Consider the following 18,951-nt stretch of genomic DNA (forward strand, 5'->3'; position numbering starts at 1 on the left):
TGGACAGGCACAAAGGAGAGACTCAGCAGACAAGGTCATGCCAACAGTCACTGTGACTTACATCACATATTCAAACACTGCAGGAGAGGTGCTGTGTTCACAAGAGGTTCAGGGTAAAAGGGTGGGAAAAGAAAATCAAGCCAGCCAGACTGCCGGTCCCATCAACACGACAACTCTGAACACTCTGTGGACACATAACAGAGCCCCAAAAGCCACAGAGCAACCTGATACGAACGGAGGGAGCACAGACAGACCTGAGTTACGGCTTTCAACACTCCTCTCTCCGGGACACAGAGGACAAGGGGGAAAACCAGCAAGACAGAGGCATGAATGGCCACACTGTTGACCAATTTGACCTGAGCAGCATTCACTGAACGCTCCCTTCAATAACATTAGGATACACGTGGTTTTTTTCCCCAAAACACAGGAACATTTGCCAAGACTGACCATATTCTGGGCAATAAAACAAATCTTATAAATGTCAAAAATTCAAGACATACAAAGTACATTCTCTGACCACAATGAATAAAATAAATCAATAAGAGAAAGATAACTAAGAAAGTCTCAAGTATTTAGAAACTGTTCACTATGCTTTGAAATCATGCAGGTATCACAAAAGGAATTCAAATGGAATTACAAGGTAGGAGGGTGGCCCACACCTGGGATCCCAGTAATCTGTGAGGCTCAAGCAGGAGGTAACAGTTCTAGCCCGGCCGGGGAAACCCAGTGAGACCCCGTCTCAAAATAAAAGACCAAAGGGCTAGGAATGTGGGCTAGTGGCAAAACAAAATTTTTTTCAATTCAAAAAGTTATAAAACATGTTAAATAAGAAGTTATATTGAATTCTGTGGGAGTTTACAGCACAAGTATACATTAAGAAAGAATAAAAGGGGCTGGGGCTGGGCTCAGTGACAGAGTACTTGCCTCCCACATGTGAGGCACTGGATTCGATCCTCAGCACCACATAAAATAAATAAATAAAGATATTTTTTAAATTATAAAAAAAATGAATGAATGAATGAAGCCCACACAGTGGTGCACACCTGTTATCCCAGTGGCTCAGGAGGCTGAGGCAGGAGGATTACAAGTTCAAAGCCAGCCTCAGCAATTTAGGAAGGCCCTAAGCAATTTAGTAAGACCCTGTCTCAAAATAAAAAATAGAGAGGGCGGCTAGGGATGTGGCTCAAGCGGTAGTGCTCTCGCCTGGCATGCGTGCAGCCTGGGTTCGATCCTCAGCACCACATACAAAGATGTTGTGTCCGCCGAGAAACTGAAAAATAAATATTTTTTTAAATTAATTTAAAAAAATAGAGAGGGCTGGGGATGAGGCTCAGTGGTTAAGTTCCCCAGGTTCAATCCCTGATACCAAACCAACCAACAAAGACCAGTGGGTAGAAGGTGGAGAGGGAGGAAGTGCTGGGAGTGATACTGGCCAAATTATAGACAATGCAGGAAAAATCATTCATAATATACATGACAAGACTATTTTCCTAATATAATATGCAAAGGAGTTTGTGCATTACTAAGACAAACAAGAAAAAGGGCAAAGAACATATAGGATTTCTTAGGATAAATAGCCCTCAGATAAATGGAGGCTGTGCTGATCACTCCTTCAGACCAACAGCTCCATCCTCCCTTTCCAGAGCAGAGGGACAGTGTGGTACAATGGTCAGTCAAGGACTCAGTGCTGCAAGCAGACACCTTATGGGACTGTGGCACAGCCATCAGCCCACATAGAATCTCCCTGGGACCCTCCACCATCTACAAGTGCTGATGATCAGCACCTCTAGTCACACTCTGACTTGGAGAGAAGCCAGGCTCGTGGTAGGTTCCAAGAGCATCCGAAGTCATAAGGACAGGGATGCTGGGTGCTAGTACCCCTGGTAGAGCCAGAGGAAAGGCCACTCAAGCCAGATGGCCCAGAACTTTTTCACATCTCTCAACAGAGACCCTCACACTAGTGCACAGATATCAAGAAATGTACAGACGTGTTAAGAAAAATAGGGCTGGGGACATAGTTCAGTTGGTAGAGTGCTTGCCTCACCTGCACAAAGCCCTGGTTCACTCCCCAGCACAAGAAGAAAAAAAGAAAGAAAGAAAAACCACCAGATGCCCACCATGGGTATGGGTGAATTTAAAAAAATAAAACAAAACTATGGAAGAAGAGGCAGGAGGTCGAGTTGATGGGGCCTGTCCTCCTACAGAATGGCACTCTTACATGAATGATGAAGCTGTGTCCTCTCGGTTCCACATTTAGTAAATGCCCACTTGGCCCTGTCTGAGGCCCACAGAGTCCTTGTATGAGGGCTCTCTTTGCCACAAAAAGGACTCACAGGAACCCAGGACAGCAGCACAGGCCTATAATCCCAGCAACTTGGGAGGCTGAAGCAGGATAACAAGTTCAAAGCCAGCCTCAGCAACTTAGCAGGACTCTCAAAATAAAAAATGAAAAGCTCAGTGGTAGAGTTCTCCTGGGTTCATTCCCCAGTATTTAAAAAAAAAAAAAAAAAAAAAACACTCATGAGTATTACAGCTGCTGCATGTGTGGACACAACAGAAGTATTACCTCACCTGCACTGAGCCCAGAGGAGGCAAGCACACCACAGCCCAGAGGCTATGATGAGCTGGCCTGGAGGGTCAGACATGTATGGGTGGTCATGGACTGCCCTAGCCAGACATGGAGTCCAAGGGCCCTTTTTCCCTAGTACAGGGGCCAGAGAAGAGTCAACTTCTAGAGTCACCAGCACAAACTTGGGCTGGGTGACTGCTTATCAACCCCCAAGAAAACAATTTCTCAACATAATCCAAATGGAGCTATGTCACTGGGTTCACATACCAACTCCCCAAGCAAGGTGGCCCTCTAGTTCAGTGAAGAAAGCATGATTCTCATGATTTATCAACCATCATTCTCTGAGCACTTCCCAGGAGCTCACAAGAGCCATGGGAGCCTCATCTGGTGCCCCTCCCCAAGGGAATCAGACTCTGTGAGCTGCACTGGCAGAGAACATGCTTACACTCAAACAACTTAGTTCACAGAAAGAGGGTCCAAGGCCTGGGGTTGCTGATCACAGAAAGCAGCAACTCTGCTTCTCACCTGGGCTTCTGTGGACCCTAGGAAAGAAGGGCAAGCACAGACATCTACCTCTCCAAGTACACACCAATGGCTGTGAACTTGAGCAGGCACATGCCCTAAAGTTCCACCTCTGCCCCCTAGTGTTCCACAGGATAGCAGCAATCAACCTTGGGGGACAGAGAAGTATAGCAAGATTCAGATCTGAAAAGCCACAGCAGCCTGAACATCTATTTCAAGAAAACAAAGACAGCTCAACCTTAGGTCATTCCTCATTCCCAACAGAGACCAGGTTCACCTGTTAACCTGAGTTGTGGGAAAGAAGATCTGCAGGCAGCAGCATCCTCAAGCCTACAGGGTGCAGAGACTGTTCAGTCAATCACGTCGTTAGCACACATGCCCATGAAATACCCACCACTAATGATTCCCAGAGGGGAACCCAACTTCACCTCACCAAGGACCATATACCTACTAAGGGTCTCCTCCAGATGGTCATGGCCACTCAAGCCCAACAGCTCTAAGGCTCAACCCACCATCTTCACCCCTGACCTCCCACAACTGCTACCCCATCTGCTTCTTTCCTGAGTTATCACCACTCAGCTATCTGGTTCAGAAATCAATACCACCAGCCCCTGGTCCTCCATCTCTCCCACACACACCTCCTCCACTTCTACCACCCCACCATCTCCTTCCAAAGTGGTCTCTGCCTCCTGGACTAGCTCCTCTAAGCTGCCCATCACCCCAACAGCTGCTCCAGTTCACATCCCCAGGCTGGGCTGCTCTCCTTGCCAGGCCCTCCTTCCTTCACCCCCTGATGCTGACCTCATGGCACTAGCATTTATGGCTCTGTCCAATCTCTAGCCGGAGCTGGCAATGGGGACCTCTGTAAGATGTGCAGAAATGAGCCCTGCACTGCGGCTGTACTGACACTGCAGGAAAATAGGAACCCAAAATCCCATGGGCCAGTTCTAGCTAAGCATCACCTAGCTCTAGCCTTGGCCTCGTTGCTGGACTCCCCACAGCCCTTTCAGCTTTGTGACCCACACTGTAAGACTAGTAGACACTCCTGACTCTGGACAAATCACTTCCCTGCTCTAGATGGCCTCTAAATCATCGAACACTAAAAGACTATGGCCCCAATGCACTGGGAACACTAGGGTTTAGGCTTAGCTTCAGAGGCATAAAAGGAAAGGACACCTCCTTTGAAAGACCCCTCAGTAGGCCACAGAAACATGGACCACCCCAGAAAGTAGGGACAAGGGCCGAAGGCCACCGTGCTCCCCACAAGGGCAGGCAGAGACCAACGAGTTAAGTTCCCCCGCAGGGGCAGGCACCCGGGCCGGTGAGAGAGGCTCCCCAGGAGGGCAGGCACCGGGGCCGGCGAGTTCCGGGAGGGACATGGACGCGGATCGCCTCCAAGAAGCAGACCCAGGAGGAATTAAGCCGCGAGCTCCCAGGTCTCTTCCGGTAGCGACGCGGCCAAGCCCGTCCCGCAGGGCCGTAGGGTGCACCTGAGTCCCGGCCCGAGAAGAACAGGACCTCCCGGCGCTCGTCGCTGACCTTGGGGTGGCGCCCCAACTCGACTTGGCGCTCTGCCCAGCAGAAGGGACAACCTCCAGGCTCTCCAGCTCAGACACCCGAAGGGGCGCTTCCTCAGCGTCGCCGAAGGCACTCCTGCCTGCCCTTTACCTGAGGAGGAGCCACAGCCCAGACGCCGGGACCTGGACACCGCCCTCCAGCCCGGCCTCGGCCTGGAGTCAGCGGAGTCCTGCGCCTAGCCCCGCCCCGCAGCCCTCCGACCAACCGCGTCCCTGCGCGCGACAGCCTGGCCCCACCTCCACGCAGTCTCTGCGCTCATTGGCCGGAGGTACGTCCCTCACGCTCTACCCGGCGCCTGGCCGCCAAGCGCGAGTCGTGCGCAGACTCCGCCTCGCGCTGGGCCCGCCCCTGGGCGCCGCGTGATGGTCGCACCTGACTGTTGGGCTCGAGCGGGGCGAGGAGGCTGGGACACCTGCAGGGCCCGGCGCTAGGTGTCCCCTTCACCCCGCACATCCTGAGGGCGCAGGTCGGTGTGTCATTGCCTCCAGAAGTGCACAAAGCCCACAGGTTCACACAAACACGTACCTGTCCTGGAACACACTGGGCATTGTCGGGCTCTCTCACAGAGAACGTCCAACAAACGCCGCAGAGACCGAGGTTGCGGGCCCCTCGGATCGCCCCAGAGACCGAGGTTGCGGACCCCTCGGAACGCCGCAGAGACCGAGGTTACGGGCCCCTGGGATCGCCCCAGAGTCCTAGGTTGCGGACCCTTGGGATCGCCCCAGAGACCGAGGTTGCGGACCCCTCGGAACGCCCCAGAGACCGAGGTTACGGGCCCCTGGGATCGCCCCAGAGTCCTAGGTTGCGGACCCCTGGGATCGCCCCAGAGACCGAGGTTGCGGACCCCTCGGAACGCCGCAGAGACCGAGGTTACGGGCCCCTGGGATCGCCCCAGAGTCCTAGGTTGCGGGCCCCTCGGAACGCCCCAGAGACCGAGGTTGCGGACCCCTCGGAACGCCCCAGAGACCGAGGTTACGGGCCCCTGGGATCGCCGCAGAGTCCTAGGTTGCGGGCCCCTGGGATCGCCCCAGAGACCGAGGTTGCGGACCCCTCGGAACGCCCCAGAGACCGAGGTTGCAGGCCCCTCGGATCGCCCCAGAGACCGAGGTTACGGGCCCCTGGGATCGCCCCAGAGACCGAGGTTGCGGACCCCTCGGATCGCCCCAGAGACCGAGGTTGCGGGCCCCTCGGATCGCCCCAGAGACCGAGGTTGCGGACCCCTCGGATCGCCCCAGAGACCGAGGTTGCGGACCCCTCGGATCGCCCCAGAGACCGAGGTTACGGGCCCCTGGGATCGCCGCAGAGTCCTAGGTTGCGGACCCCTCGGAACGCCGCAGAGACCGAGGTTGCGGACCCCTCGGAACGCCGCAGAGACCGAGGTTGCGGACCCCTCGGATCGCCCCAGAGACCGAGGTTGCGGACCCCTCGGAACGCCCCAGAGACCGAGGTTGCGGGCCCCTCGGATCGCCCCAGAGACCGAGGTTGCGGACCCCTCGGATCGCCGCAGAGACCGAGGTTGCGGACCCCTCGGATCGCCGCAGAGACCGAGGTTGCAGGCCCCTCGGATCGCCCCAGAGACCGAGGTTGCGGGCCCCTCGGATCGCCCCAGAGACCGAGGTTGCGGACCCCTCGGATCGCCGCAGAGACCGAGGTTGCGGGCCCCTCGGATCGCCGCAGAGACCGAGGTTGCGGGCCCCTCGGATCGCCCCAGAGACCGAGGTTGCGGGCCCCTCGGATCGCCCCAGAGACCGAGGTTGCGGACCCCTCGGATCGCCCCAGAGACCGAGGTTGCGGATCCCTCGGATCGCCCCAGAGACCGAGGTTGCGGACCCCTCGGATCGCCCCAGAGACCGAGGTTGCGGGCCCCTCGGCGAATGGGTACCCACGCAGCCCATCGGAGGTGCACAGCCCAGTTACCGACAGACCCTGCAAGTCAAAATGGTCTAAATCTGAAGAGAGGCAAATAAAATGAACTCCTCCCACTTACAGTGGTCACCTCTCCCCTTCCCAAGCACACAAACTGCCCAGCATATATGACATTACTGAGCACAAATAAACAAGTGAGTGGTTAATAGGGCCAACTACAGCGCACGAGAAGTGCTATGAAGAGGCGTGACCCAAACCGCTCCCCGCCCAGGTGAGAGGAACGCCCAGGGCAGACTCCCTACTGCAAAGACCCGGAGGCCAAAATCACCTGGATAAGTTCACGGCTCAAAGAAAGGAGTGTGTGGTGTTCTGGAAGCACAGGAAGAGAGCATTTGAGAAAAAGGAAGCAGCAAACTGACTGATTCCAAGCCTGTCAGAGTGGTTAGATGTGGAAATCAAACCGCCGGTTGGGTGGGGTTTGGGGAGGGCAGTGGGCTGAGGGTTCGAGGAGGCAAAGTAGGGACAAAACGTTCTTACCCCACAGCAAGAGAAATTTGACCTGTTTCTGTGGGGATGGAATCCAAGAGAGTGGGACAGGACATAGATGGTCAAGAGAGTTAGACGATAGACATATGGGGGCCTGGTTCAAGACACTGCTAGGAGGGGCTGGGATTGTGGTGGCTCAGCATTAGAGGGCTCACCTAGCACCTAGCACGTGGGGCCCCTGGGTTTGATCCTCAGCACCACATAAAAATAAAGATATTGTGTACAACTAAAGAATAAGTATTTGTGGGGGGGGAGACATTGCTGGGAGATGACTCCCAGCAGGCAGGAGAACTAATCGGGGAACTTGCCCAGGAACAGAGTTTTTCCAAGTTCATGCCTGGACTCACTGCCCTGCTTAAAGCCTGTAGTGCTCTGCTCCAAGGCCAAAGTCCAACATGCCCCACTGGCCTTGTACTCCTCCCATTTATAGCACACAAACTGCCTAGCATGCATTACATTATTAAGTACAAAGCCCAGCAGGTAATGATGTTGATGGGTTTATAAGGGTGCAGACAAACAGAAGGATAAATAAGACTTTGCAAAGAGGGTGGACAGAGCTGATGACCATTCTGGATCTTGTCTGTCACTACTCAGCTTAACACTTGTTGGCTTCCAGTTGGGTTCTGGGACAGATAAAAGCCAGGAAGGTAAAGGAAGGGGTGTAGCTAGGATGTATGGGCTCCTGGCTGGGGCCATGCAATTTTCCCTTTAGTCTCCAGCTCTAGAAGCCCAGGTTTTATTGTTGTTGTTGTTGTTGTTGTGAATGACTGTGAATGACTGGCATTCTCCTTCCCGTGATCAGAAGAGGCTCCGTCAGTCATTTTTGTAGAGACCTCAATATTGCCCCATCCTGGAAGTAGCAGAATGTGTCTTCAGGTGTAGGCGAGCCTTTCTGCAGCCCCAGGGGTCCAATCACTCTCACCTGTTCCTTTGTGATCCTACCCCTTTGCCCTGTTTGGGATAGAATGTTCCATGGAAATGCCCTCTGTGTGTCCCTTCTCTTGCTCTGCCTGTGGGTGTGGCCTTCCTAGATGTCAGTCGACCTGCTGACAGCAGACATCAGGAAGCTGGACTCAACCCCCTGACACCTGACCCCTGGCCTCATTTGAATGGCTTCTCCTCAATAAAATGGTCAGCGCGTGCTGGCTCTCACTCCTTCTGTGGACCCTTAAGGTCAGAGGAGCAGTCACAGGACCCCCAGAGAAAAAAGTCTCTCTGTCTCTTGTGTGGTTATTTTGGGAACCCAGTTCCCCTGGAGGGGCGCTGAGTGTTTTTGTAGTGAGGAATGCAACATGTTTTATTCTGTTTTTGGCTTCCTTAATGTGGTGCTGGGGATTGAACCCAGGGCCTTAGTGCATGAAAGGCAAGCACTCTACCAACTAAGCTATATCCCCAGGCCAGAAGCAGCAGTTCTTGAGGCTATCCACCTTCACCTGACTTCTCATGTGCCCCAGCCCTTCTAATTCCTGGGTAACCAACCCACATTAAATTCTCAGGAGTTGTCTTTCAAAACTCCAGATCAGCCATAGGCCAGGTAGTATATCCACATTTTCTATATTCCAGGCACTTTGTCAGACAAGGTGGGAATATCAAGCATGAGCACTGAGCCTTAAGCCTTGTGGTTAAGAATTACATAGGCCCTGCAGTGCATACCTGTAATCCCAGCAGCTCAAGAGGCTGAAAAAGGATCATGAATTCAAAGCCAGCCTCAGCAACTTAGGGAGATCCTGTCTCTAAATAAAATATTAAAAAGGCAGGGGATTGCCGGGCATAGTGTGCACACCCGTAATCACAGTGGCTTGGGAGGCTGAGGCAGAAGAATCACAAGTTAAAGCCAGCCTCAGCAAAAGTGAGGTGCTAAGCAACTCAGTGAGTCCCTGTGTCTAAATAAAATACAAAATAGGGCTGGGGATGTGGCTCAGTGGTTGAGTACCCCTGAGTTCAATCCCCAGTACCAAAAAAAAAAAAAAAGGCTGGGGATGTTGCACAGTGGTTAAACCCACACTGAGTTCAATCCTTGATACCAAAAACAAACAAAAAATCTAATGGGCTGCATGTAGTAGCATAGGCCTGTGATCCTAGCCACTTGGGAAGCTGAGGCAGGAGGATCAGAGGTAACTTAACAAGAACTTTCTCAAAATAAAAATGACTAAGGAATGTAGCTCATTGGTAAAACACCCCTGGGTTCAATCCAAAGAAAAAAGAGGGGGTAGGAAGAGAGGAGGAAGAGGAAGAGGAAGAGGCTCATGATCCAGTAGGGGTGAGAGAATGTGTCTCATCAGCCCAGGCCAGCCTATTCCAAGGCCTCTACTGCGTGCTCACCACATTCACCCATCCATCTCAGTGCAGGAATGATGCCAGCCCCCAGACGCACTGGGCCTATACCACACATCAGGCCCTTGTGGAAACTCCTAGGCTGCCCACTGCCTGCTGCACCAGACTCTCTGGCTCACAGCTGAGAAAGTTCTGACATTTGGGCTTGGGCTCTGCCACTGCTGGGTCTCAATTTCATCGTGTGTGAAGACGGATTGTTTACTTTTGTTCAGCTTTACAATCCTGGCTGTGAGCTGCCTCTTGTGGAATGGGTACCTTCGAGTGTCCTCTGGGTGGGGCAGCTAACATCACTGTCTAGAGTGGCACTTGGCAAGCAGGCACTCAGTTGTGTCAGTTACTGCTCCTCCTGACAGTACCAATGCTCAAAGGACTCTGGGGGCCAGAAGAAGGGAGAGATATTGGCCCCTATCTGCTGGAGTTGATGGTCTCCGAGGGCCCAGGCCCAGGGCAGCTGGCCCTAGGGATGTGTGGTCAGCTTACAGAGAGCTCCAGCTGGGAGGCTTCCTGCAGCAGTCCCCGTCTGCTCCTCCAACCTGTCCCTGTCCTGGTGCAGCCACGGGGGTGTTGGGAATCCCTGCGAGGAGGAGTCACAGCTGAAACAGCAGTCGGCACACGTTCCACCCTTTTCCCGTACCCTTGGAAGTTCGGCCCTCCTGCCTTTGTCCCCAGAGTCCCCGGTTTCTGTAAAGGTCTTCAGTGGCCAACACATTCAGGGTGGCTCACAGAGGCCTCACCCTGGCTCTAGCCCTTGAAGGGGGTTCTCCCCACCCCAACAGAGTGGCACCACACCTGACAGGACTGTCTGATTCAACAAGCCATTCTCACAGGGGAAAGGTTCTGAGACAACACATGCTTTGGGGCACAATGAAGGTACAGTTCTAGAATCGTCCATTCTAGAATGTGTCCCCAGCTTCCCAGAGCCTGTGCTCCCACCCAGTCTCTAGGTGTGTTAACCTCCCACCTCCGGCAAGACTCCAGAAACTTGGTGGCTGCCTCGAGGGGTGCAGCTCCTTCTCAGTCCCCTGCTGCCCCAGCCCTTGCCCTCTGACACAGCTTGTCCCACCCTGTGACTGAAACTGGCAGTGAGCTGGACTGCCACGCTCCCTTTGGTAGCACCCTGCCCTCCATGAAGGGCAGCGGTAGGCTCAGGTTGGACCACAGAACCTTCATAGAACAGGTGCGAGAATGCATGGACAATGGCTACTTGCTCTCCTCCAAGAGGATTGGCTCTGGAGCATTCTCCAAGGTCTACCTGGCCTATGCCACACAGGAGCGCATGCAGCACAACCCCAAGCTGTCCTCTGACTTGCGGGGCAAGCACCACACCATGGTGAGGCAGGCCTGTCTCCTTCCTGTGGGCTCCTTGGGGTACCTTCTGCCCCCCATAACAGTCCCCTGTCCTGAACCAACTCAGGCACCTTCTAGAAACCCCAGTTCCCTCCAAAATGCCTCCCCCCCAGGTCCTGCTTCTTCTGGGTTTTCCCATGACCACTCCCTGTTACCAAACCTTGGACATATAAGTGCCCAGGAAAAGGACAGGGAGGTCAGCACCGTCCACAGACACTGTTTACCCAACTACACCTCTGAGAAGTTCAGCAACGTGTACCAAGGACAGTGAGCCTGTCCTGCCACAACCATCTACTACCTCCCACAGGTAGCTATCAAGATTGTCTCCATGGCTGAGGCCCCTGTGGAATTCTCTCAAAAGTTCCTGCCCCGGGAGATCTCATCACTCAATGCTACCTATAAGCACCTGAACGTGGTGGGCAGTAGTCTTGACATAGCCTGTCCTATTCTCCCCATCCTCAAGGCCAGGCCTTACCATACCTGCTGCTCAGCATGGCCTGTCCACCTTCCCAACTTTTGACCTTTAAGTCTTTAGGCTTAAAGCCCAACCCCATTCTGAACCCCAGATCCAGTACACTCCACAGTCCCTGGACGTCCTTGGCCCAGCCCCTCCTCAGGGTAATGGTGGTGGGGGTCTGGCAGGTACAGCTGTATGAGACCTATCAGAACAGCCAGCGCTTCTACCTGGTGCTGGAGTTGGCTGCCCGAGGTGACCTGCTGGAACACATCAATGCTGTGTCAGACTACCGACACTGCCCGGGGCTGGAGGAAGAGGAAGCCCGAAGGCTATTCTGGCAGTTGGTCAGCGCTGTAGCCCATTGCCACAATGCTGGCATTGTGCACCGGTGAGGGTGCCACCTGGCCATCCTGCCCACCTTGAGTCCCCTTGAGCCCAGGCCCAGCCCCACCTTCCTTTTCCCTGCAGGGACCTGAAATGTGAGAACATACTCCTGGATGATCAGGGCTTCTTAAAGCTGACAGGTGAGCCAGGCCCTGCCCCCAAGCCTGCTCCACTCCTTCACTAAACCTTCAACTTCTGCCAGTCTCAGGCAGGCCCTACATTCAACTATGACCTAGCCCTGACCTTTAGCTCTCTCACTGCAGCCCAGACTCACTGGCCTAATCCCATAAATGCCTTCTGCTCAGCCCACCCTAATTCACCCACTTGGTGCCCCTGTCTTCCCCAAGATGTCAGCGCAGACCCATACTCTTCTGACCCATGGGTCCCTGACCTGTCTTTCAACTGCTGTGCGGCTCCGCCTGTATGCCCCATGCAGATTTTGGCTTCGCCAACCACTCAAGCCTCAAGAATTCACTGCTGAGCACCTTCTGTGGCTCTGTGGCCTACACAGCCCCAGAGATCCTCATGAGCAAGAAGTACAATGGCGAACAGGCCGACCTATGGAGCCTGTGAGTGCCACCCCACAGGCACCCTCTGCATGCAGGACCTATGGGAGGGCTGGGAAGGGGCACCACCTAGAGGAGCCTTTATCTCCAGAGGTATCATCCTCTACGCCATGGTGACTGGGAAGCTGCCATTCAAAGAGAGCCAGCCTCACCGCATGCTGCACCTCATGCGCCGTGGACCTATCTTCCAGCCTGGCCTGTCTCCAGGTGAACACCCCTACCTCATGTGCCCTCCCCAAAAAATCCCAGTTCAGGCCCGGAGAATAAGCAAAGACCAGTGCGCCAGGAAGGGTCAACCAGTGCAATGGAGAATGATCTGGACTCATCTTCCACCTCATTTGGAAGTGCATGATGGGGAAGCTGGGCTGGGGGAGGGCTTGACTGGGCACCAGGAAAGGCAGTAGCTCCACCAAGCTGGTTTGAGCTCAGAACTAGCCCCAGGAACACCACCTTGCCTCTCTTTGCTCGTCTCCCCTTCAGTGACACATGGACTTTCTCAGACTTTTGCCAGGACTGAAATGGGTTGACCTCTCTAAGTGGCCTCCATTACTGGTGGTGGTGGGCATGGACCAGGGGTGCTGCGAGACAGCTGGTGAGGGCAGCTGCAGGCCACAGCTGAGTTTTTGCCTGCAGAGTGCCGGGACCTCATCCGGGGATTGCTCCACCTGCGCCCACGTGCACGCCTGGGTCTGCAGCAGGTGGCTGCACACCGCTGGATGATTCCTGCTGTGCACACACTCTTCTGCTCTTCTGTGGTAGTGGGTACCACATCAGGTGGGGCATGGTCTGGGGGTGGAGTTGGGAAGCAGATAGTCCTCTACACTCCACCTGACTCCACTTCTGTCAGTTTCAGAGAAGCTAGTGGGTTCACAGCTCCTAGCGCCCCAGGAGGATGCAGAGCATGGTGCAGACTCAACCTACCCAAGGAGGCAACAGCAGCAGCACACCTGGGAGGAGAGCACCTTGGGCCTGGCGCTCAGGACCTCCAATGTCTTCCCCAGACAAGAAGCAGGTTCTGCAGGGCTGGGGCTCCTGTGCACCAAAGCAGGGAGCCAGTCCCTGTCTCTATACTCTACCTATGCTGTCAGGAACATTCCTGGGCACTACATGATCAATTGAGGGTGAGTGGGTGGGTATGGGCAGATAAAATGTTTATTCTGTGGAGCTGGGAGTGCTTCTGTCTTAATGCAGGGAAAAAGAAATGGCCTCCAGCTGCCTCCCTGGTGGAGGCTCTGCTACCACTTTCTGGGTCTCCCAGTCAGGGAAAAACCAGCACATGTATCACACTTGCCTAGACTGCTAGGCTTTAATGGGGGCGGGCTAGAGGGCACCCTAAAAAGGGAAACCAGTGTAACCTAATGAAGCACCTAGCCATGTCAGAGAACATGAGGCAGTGCAGTCTAGGGTTTTGGTGAGGTGGAACGGGCCTGTAAGCTTCCGGAAGCTAAGCTCCTTCATCAGGGTCTCTTCACTGGTGAAGAGGGAACAGCACTCAAGAGTCCCATGCAGGGGGCATGAGGCTCAGGAAGGAAACAAAGTGGGGTGAAAGCCACTATAACTGCTCCAAACTTGGGGGCAAGGGGAACACATATGAAACTAGGATAAAAAAGCATGCCAGGCCCATGTGGGTTAGGGCAGGGGTAGATGGTGGTGGGAAGAGAGGCTCAAATGGGACAAGACTGCAGGCACATGGGGAAGGCTCTCTGCAGAGGTAGGCAAAGGGTCTGGGAGCAGCATCTAGATGTCTTGAAAGGCATCTGAAACTCGGGGAAGTTGACCAGGAGAGCAGGCCTAGTTAGAGAGCTATGAGAGAACACCAGATTGACCTGGGACTGGAAGAGCTGACCTGGCGCAGAGGACCCTGAGGCACAGATCATGCAGAGATGGAGATCCCAAGAGAAAGTAGTACCCAGCAAGTGCTCCAAGACAGGCCCAGGGGCATAGTCCTAGGAAGATCCTAGGATCCAGGTGTGGCTGGGTCAGTCCTCTGAGGCCAGGTCTCAGGCAGAGCAGGCCAAGAGCCCCAGGGGATGGGGCTGACAGCAGGAGGCTCTACTTGAACCTCTGAACCTGCCCATGCCCAGACTTTATAGAGGATGCTCTTCAGGATGTGCAGTGCTTCCTGTCCAGTCCACCACTTTGCCTGAGAACAGGTTCCTCATGGCTCCACTGGCCCACCTCTCTGCCCAATGTGAAGGCAGTTGTGGCACAGGGCCTGGCGGGCTTTGGCTCAACCTTTATTCTTATTGGTATCAACAGGAGACAGAGGGTTGGGAAGTGTCCTCAACCCTCCAACATTTACTGAGCATTCACTCTAGCCCAAGTATAGCTCTGCTTCTCAGCAGGGCACAGGGGATTTGAAGGCCTGTAGGCAGGTCTGGCCTAGCAAGTCTGACAAAGGTGCTCTGAACTGCCGTGCTGAAGGGACCTCAGGTAGGTGCAGTCCCTTCCACTCTTGACTCTTGGGCCAGCTGCTGCTGCTCGCGGTCCAGCTGCTGCTGCTGCTGCTCCTGGTCCAGCTGCTGCAGCTGTCGTTCCACATCCTCAGGCACCTGCACCTCCAGCAGGTTTTCCATGCCATATTCTGGCTCATCTCCAATTAGCACCTGCCAGGAGAAGAGGCAGGTGAGTAGAAGAGCTGGACAGCTGTGGGCTACCATTCCTCAGTCTTTCCAACCTTGCACCCACCTGGATGAGCTTTTCACAAGCCAACCGCACATCAGGCTCTGGTTCCCAGGTATGCAGCTCTCGAAGGATCAGGTAGGTTCCCTGGTCCCGCACCTGCTGCCGCCCAGGTGCAGTGGCTGTCAGCTGGGGATATTGAAGAGGTTACTCATATGTCAGTGTGCTCCTATGTGTGTGTAGAACAGTGGCATTAACATAGCACACCCCTGCTCACCAGCATGATGGCCTCAATGAGCATCTTGCGGATGTCAGCATCAGGTTCACGCTGCTTCTCTGGCGGCAGGTACTGCAGGTCAACAGGCAACCCTGGGGGTGAGTGTGGGAGGCACTGAGTGCCTTACTGGGCAGTTAGACCTGGCTCTACCTGGGTGAGCCTCATCTGTGCTCAGCAACTCTTTCCTGGAAAGTTTCAGAAGGGGTCTGGGCACTTTCTCGTCCCTCTCCTGGGGTTGACTTCCTTCCTGCCTGGCCAACCCTTAGGCACCATCAATCCAAGCCACTCACTGTTCATCTCTTCCTCCGAGAAATCCTCAGGCCCAGCCAGAGGCAGTAGCAAGAAGGGAAGAATGTCGACTTCAGGCCCAAGCAACCACTCATGGTGTCCTGGGGGTGGGGACAAGAATAAGGTCGGGGGCCTGGGACTGTAGCTCAGTGGTAGAGCTCTTGCCTCACAGGTGTGAGGCACTGGTTTTGATCCTCAGCACCACATAAAAATAAATACATGAAAAAATACTGTGTCAATTTACAACTACTACTACTAATAATAATAAGGTCGGTTCGTAGGGGACCCAGAGTCCAGTCCCCACCCCAGAAACACCCAAACCTCCCCCCCTCAACTCACGGTGCTCAAAGCAGCAATTCCGCAGCGTCCCTACCACCCCTCCCCTGCGCACTGAGGAGTCTGAACGCTGGATAAGGGGCAGCAGCCGCTGGACCACGCACCTATTGGAAGAGGCCATTAGTTGCCATCCCTGCTCACTTCCACCCGCTCCCCACCCGCGCGAAGTCTAGGCTTCACCTGTCAGGGTCCAGCAGGAAGGCACGTGCGGCAGGCCGCTGGCTAAGGTTGGAGAGCAACGGCCCCAGGTAATGTAGGGGCGCGTGCGCGTTGTAGCCGCGCGTGCAGAGTGCACACACCAACCGCTCCAAGCCCGACTGCCCTGGCTCGACTGCTGCCAGTGCCGCCATCAGCGCGGCACACGGCGCAGGCTCGCGACTCAGGTTGGCCAGCGTGGCAGCCGCCTCTTCCGCCCAGGGCCACTGTGGGTCCAACGCACGACCCAACAGACGAGCCGGCAGCCCGGGGTCGGCTGCCAGAAGCGGCTCGTGCAGGCTGGGGTCAGCAGCCAAGTTCACAAGCGCGCGGGCGGCGTCGCGGGCTGGGGCAGGGGCCGGAGCCGCCGCCAGCTCACTCAGCGCCTGCAGCAGCGCCTGCTGCCCAGCCAGCAGCTGGCGGCCCGACTCCGCGCCGGTCAGCGCCAGCACGTGCTGCACTGCTGCGGCCTGCAGGTCCGCCCGCGCGCCAGGCGCCAGGAAGGGCAGCAGCTTCGCCGCCTCGGCTTCGGGGCAGACCTCCCACCTTCCCCGCACGTTGCCGCTGGACGCACCTGGGCTGGCTCTGCCCTCCCGCATGGCGATGGGCTCGGGCGCCGGAGCTGTAGCTGCGGGAACCAGCCCCCGGCCGGGGCCGCAGCACCGCCCACCCGGGAAGCGGAAGTCGCGCGGCCAATCTGAGGCGGCGGTGCAGGGGGCGGGGCCAGGCAGGCGCGGGGCATTGTGGGTCGCGGGGCACCGGGGGCGTGCGGGTTACCCTGAAGGTCCGCTCAGGCCAAGCTAAACCTCGACCTGCCTCTTCTCCTGGGACCTCGAGGGAGTCAGGGCTGGCACCGGGGGGGACCGAGTCTGGTCAGGGGAGTGTGGCTCCGGGTCCGCCTGGAACGAAGGCCTGCCGAGTCCTGCAGGCTGCCGCCGCGGTCCTGGAGCCCGGTGCGGAGGGCCACAGGAGGGCCACCTGGGAACCCGGGGCCGTGGAATGAGGCCTGAGGAGGCAGCCTTAGGGCATTTGTGGGAGGTGCAGACCCAGTGACGCGTTCACACCGAGACAGGACTTAAGTGGCAGCAGGAAGCGGCAGCACATCCGAAGGCTTGGTGAGACCCGTGCTCCTAAAGGGGCTGCAGTGACGACAGTGTTGGGCTTCTGCCCTCTGAACTTGCTTGTTTTGTGAAATTCCTGTTTTCTATTTCATATCACATTGATTTGTAGGATCCTTGTCTCTCATGTGTTCTGAACTGTTTTTAGTGTCAGTATTGTAGATAGCTCCTAGAAAGAGAATTTTTAATATTTATTTTTTTTTAGTTCTCGGCGGACACAACATCTTTGTTGGTATGTGGTGCTGAGGATCGAACCCGGGGCCGCACGCATGCCAGGTGAGCCACATCCCCAGCCCCTTTTTTCATGTCTTAATGGTGTATTTAAATGTGTTTAAAACAATTTTGGGGGCTGAGGTTGTAGCTCAATGGTAGAGTGCTTGCACGTGTGAGACGCTGGATTGGCTCCAAAGCACTACGTAAGTCAAATAAAGGTATTGGGCCAATCTACAACTAAAAAGAAATCAAAATAAAATTTTATATTCAGTACTAGTATATATATTCTTAGATTCTTGATGTTTAAATTTTCCCTACTTTCTCACACTTGTATTTAAAAAGCATTTCTTGTTTTTATCATTTAAAATGTGAAACTCTGGTAGAGGAAGTCCACCATGGCCTTGGGAGTTCTTGTTTTAGTGTGCACAACTCTTTTATGAAAAAAGCAATCTTCGGGGCTGGGGATGTGGCTCAAGCTGTAGCGCGCTCGCCTGGCATGCGTGCGGCCCGGGTTCGATCCTCAGCACCACATACCAACAAAGATGTTGTGTCCGCTGAGAACTAAAAAATAGATATTAAAAAATTCTCTCTCTCTCTCTCTCTTTAAAAAAAAAGAAAAAAGCAATCTTCCAGGTGCTGGCTTCCTAGTGAGCACCAGAGTACTGCTGTGTCCAGAGCTGGGATGGGTGGCGCTGGCTCAGGGTGATTCTGGTGCCTGGACAGTCAGAATAGCAGCCCCCAGCATGTTCACTGTGCTGCTTCTCCTGCATTTTGTAGTATGGAACAGCAGCTCCCAGTTTCTGGTAGGATTTGCCTGGCACACTGTATAACCTGCTCCTCACCCAGGACTATTTGCTTTTTCAAGGATAAATTTGAAAGAGGCACCAAATTCAGCTTTTATGTAGATCCAGCCTAACTTATTTTAGAGACTAAATTGTCACAAGTATGAGAACATTCATGTAGATGTTTACCATCTTTGCTAAATTTCCTAATTATGTTAATTATGGATGTGAATACCTAAAGTTAATACTGATATGGTACAAGTATTTTTGTGGAAATGTATCTGGTTAGTGTGATTATTTAAAAAATTATGAAATTGAGAATACTAAAAAAATTAAAATATTTACTCTTTGTAAAAAAAAAAAATCTTCCAATTCTTCATTCCTGGAACCTCTCAGCCTGCCTGGCCTAGGGAAGAGGTGCTACTTCACCATCTCATAGCAAAAGCCCCTGCAGGCTTGCAGGCTTGGGGGTTATGGGTAAGGGATGGAAGACCAGTTCTAACCCTAAAGCCATTAAGACAGGTCTAAGGTTGGAAGCTGAGAATTTACAGGAAAGGAAATCACTATGGAAGGATGTAAAAAGCTAGGGGAACTTCTCAAACAGTGCAAACAGGGCTGGGGTTGTGGCTCAGCCATAGAGTGCTCTCCTAGTGTTGAGAGCCACAGTTTAGTCAGAAAGATGCCTGGCATTTTTGCCAGAGGGAATGGTTGAAAGGTGACCCTGCTCCGGGATTAGGGCAGCTCCAGGATTAGGGCAGATCCTGCTGCCTCGGGGCGCCAGCTACTTTGGAGTTCCCATTGAGTTCTCTCAGGGTTCTAAGAGAATTGGTGCACGGAGCCTGTGGAGGCAGTGTCTTCCCGGGAAGTGTGTGTAGAGGGCCGGTGAGAGTTTGGGAATAAAGGTTGCTGCTGTTTGAACCTACAAGGCTGTGTGGCGGCTCGGTTATTTTG

General features: G+C 54.2%; 3 protein-coding genes across 6 annotated transcripts in view; 1 reads left to right on the plus strand and 2 right to left on the minus strand.

The window, feature by feature from the left end:
* Positions 1-4,856, minus strand: part of Mroh1 (maestro heat like repeat family member 1) — a 71,828-nt gene extending 66,972 nt beyond the window's left edge. For 3 of the 4 annotated variants that reach the window (XM_078016466.1, XM_021723303.3, XM_005316043.5), the window contains exon 1: positions 4,631-4,855. The gene's annotated coding sequence lies outside the window, so the exon portion shown is untranslated. Of the gene's footprint in view, positions 1-4,630 lie in introns of all 4 variants that reach the window. The other variant, XM_078016465.1, reaches the window with a different exon arrangement.
* Positions 4,857-8,371: 3,515 nt separating this feature from the next.
* Positions 8,372-13,288, plus strand: LOC101960423 (testis-specific serine/threonine-protein kinase 5-like). Its single transcript, XM_078016413.1, has 8 exons — positions 8,372-10,745; positions 11,070-11,177; positions 11,405-11,607; positions 11,688-11,743; positions 12,040-12,172; positions 12,261-12,376; positions 12,803-12,931; positions 13,023-13,288. The coding sequence occupies exons 1-8, from the start codon at positions 10,542-10,544 to the stop codon at positions 13,286-13,288; spliced, it is 1,215 nt and encodes a 404-aa protein (XP_077872539.1). The 5' UTR covers positions 8,372-10,541.
* Positions 13,289-14,385: 1,097 nt separating this feature from the next.
* Hgh1 (HGH1 cochaperone) lies at positions 14,386-16,654 on the minus strand. The gene is made up of 6 exons (XM_078016492.1): positions 15,873-16,654; positions 15,696-15,796; positions 15,359-15,457; positions 15,069-15,160; positions 14,858-14,980; positions 14,386-14,775 (listed from the first exon to the last, which is right to left on the minus strand). Exons 1-6 carry the CDS (start codon positions 16,484-16,486, stop codon positions 14,599-14,601), a joined length of 1,206 nt encoding a protein of 401 aa, XP_077872618.1. The 5' UTR covers positions 16,487-16,654; the 3' UTR covers positions 14,386-14,598.
* Between the last annotated feature and the right edge of the window lie 2,297 nt (positions 16,655-18,951).

This window comes from Ictidomys tridecemlineatus, chromosome 7 (genome assembly GCF_052094955.1).
Source record: "Ictidomys tridecemlineatus isolate mIctTri1 chromosome 7, mIctTri1.hap1, whole genome shotgun sequence".
NCBI classification, from domain to species: Eukaryota; Metazoa; Chordata; class Mammalia; order Rodentia; family Sciuridae; genus Ictidomys; species Ictidomys tridecemlineatus.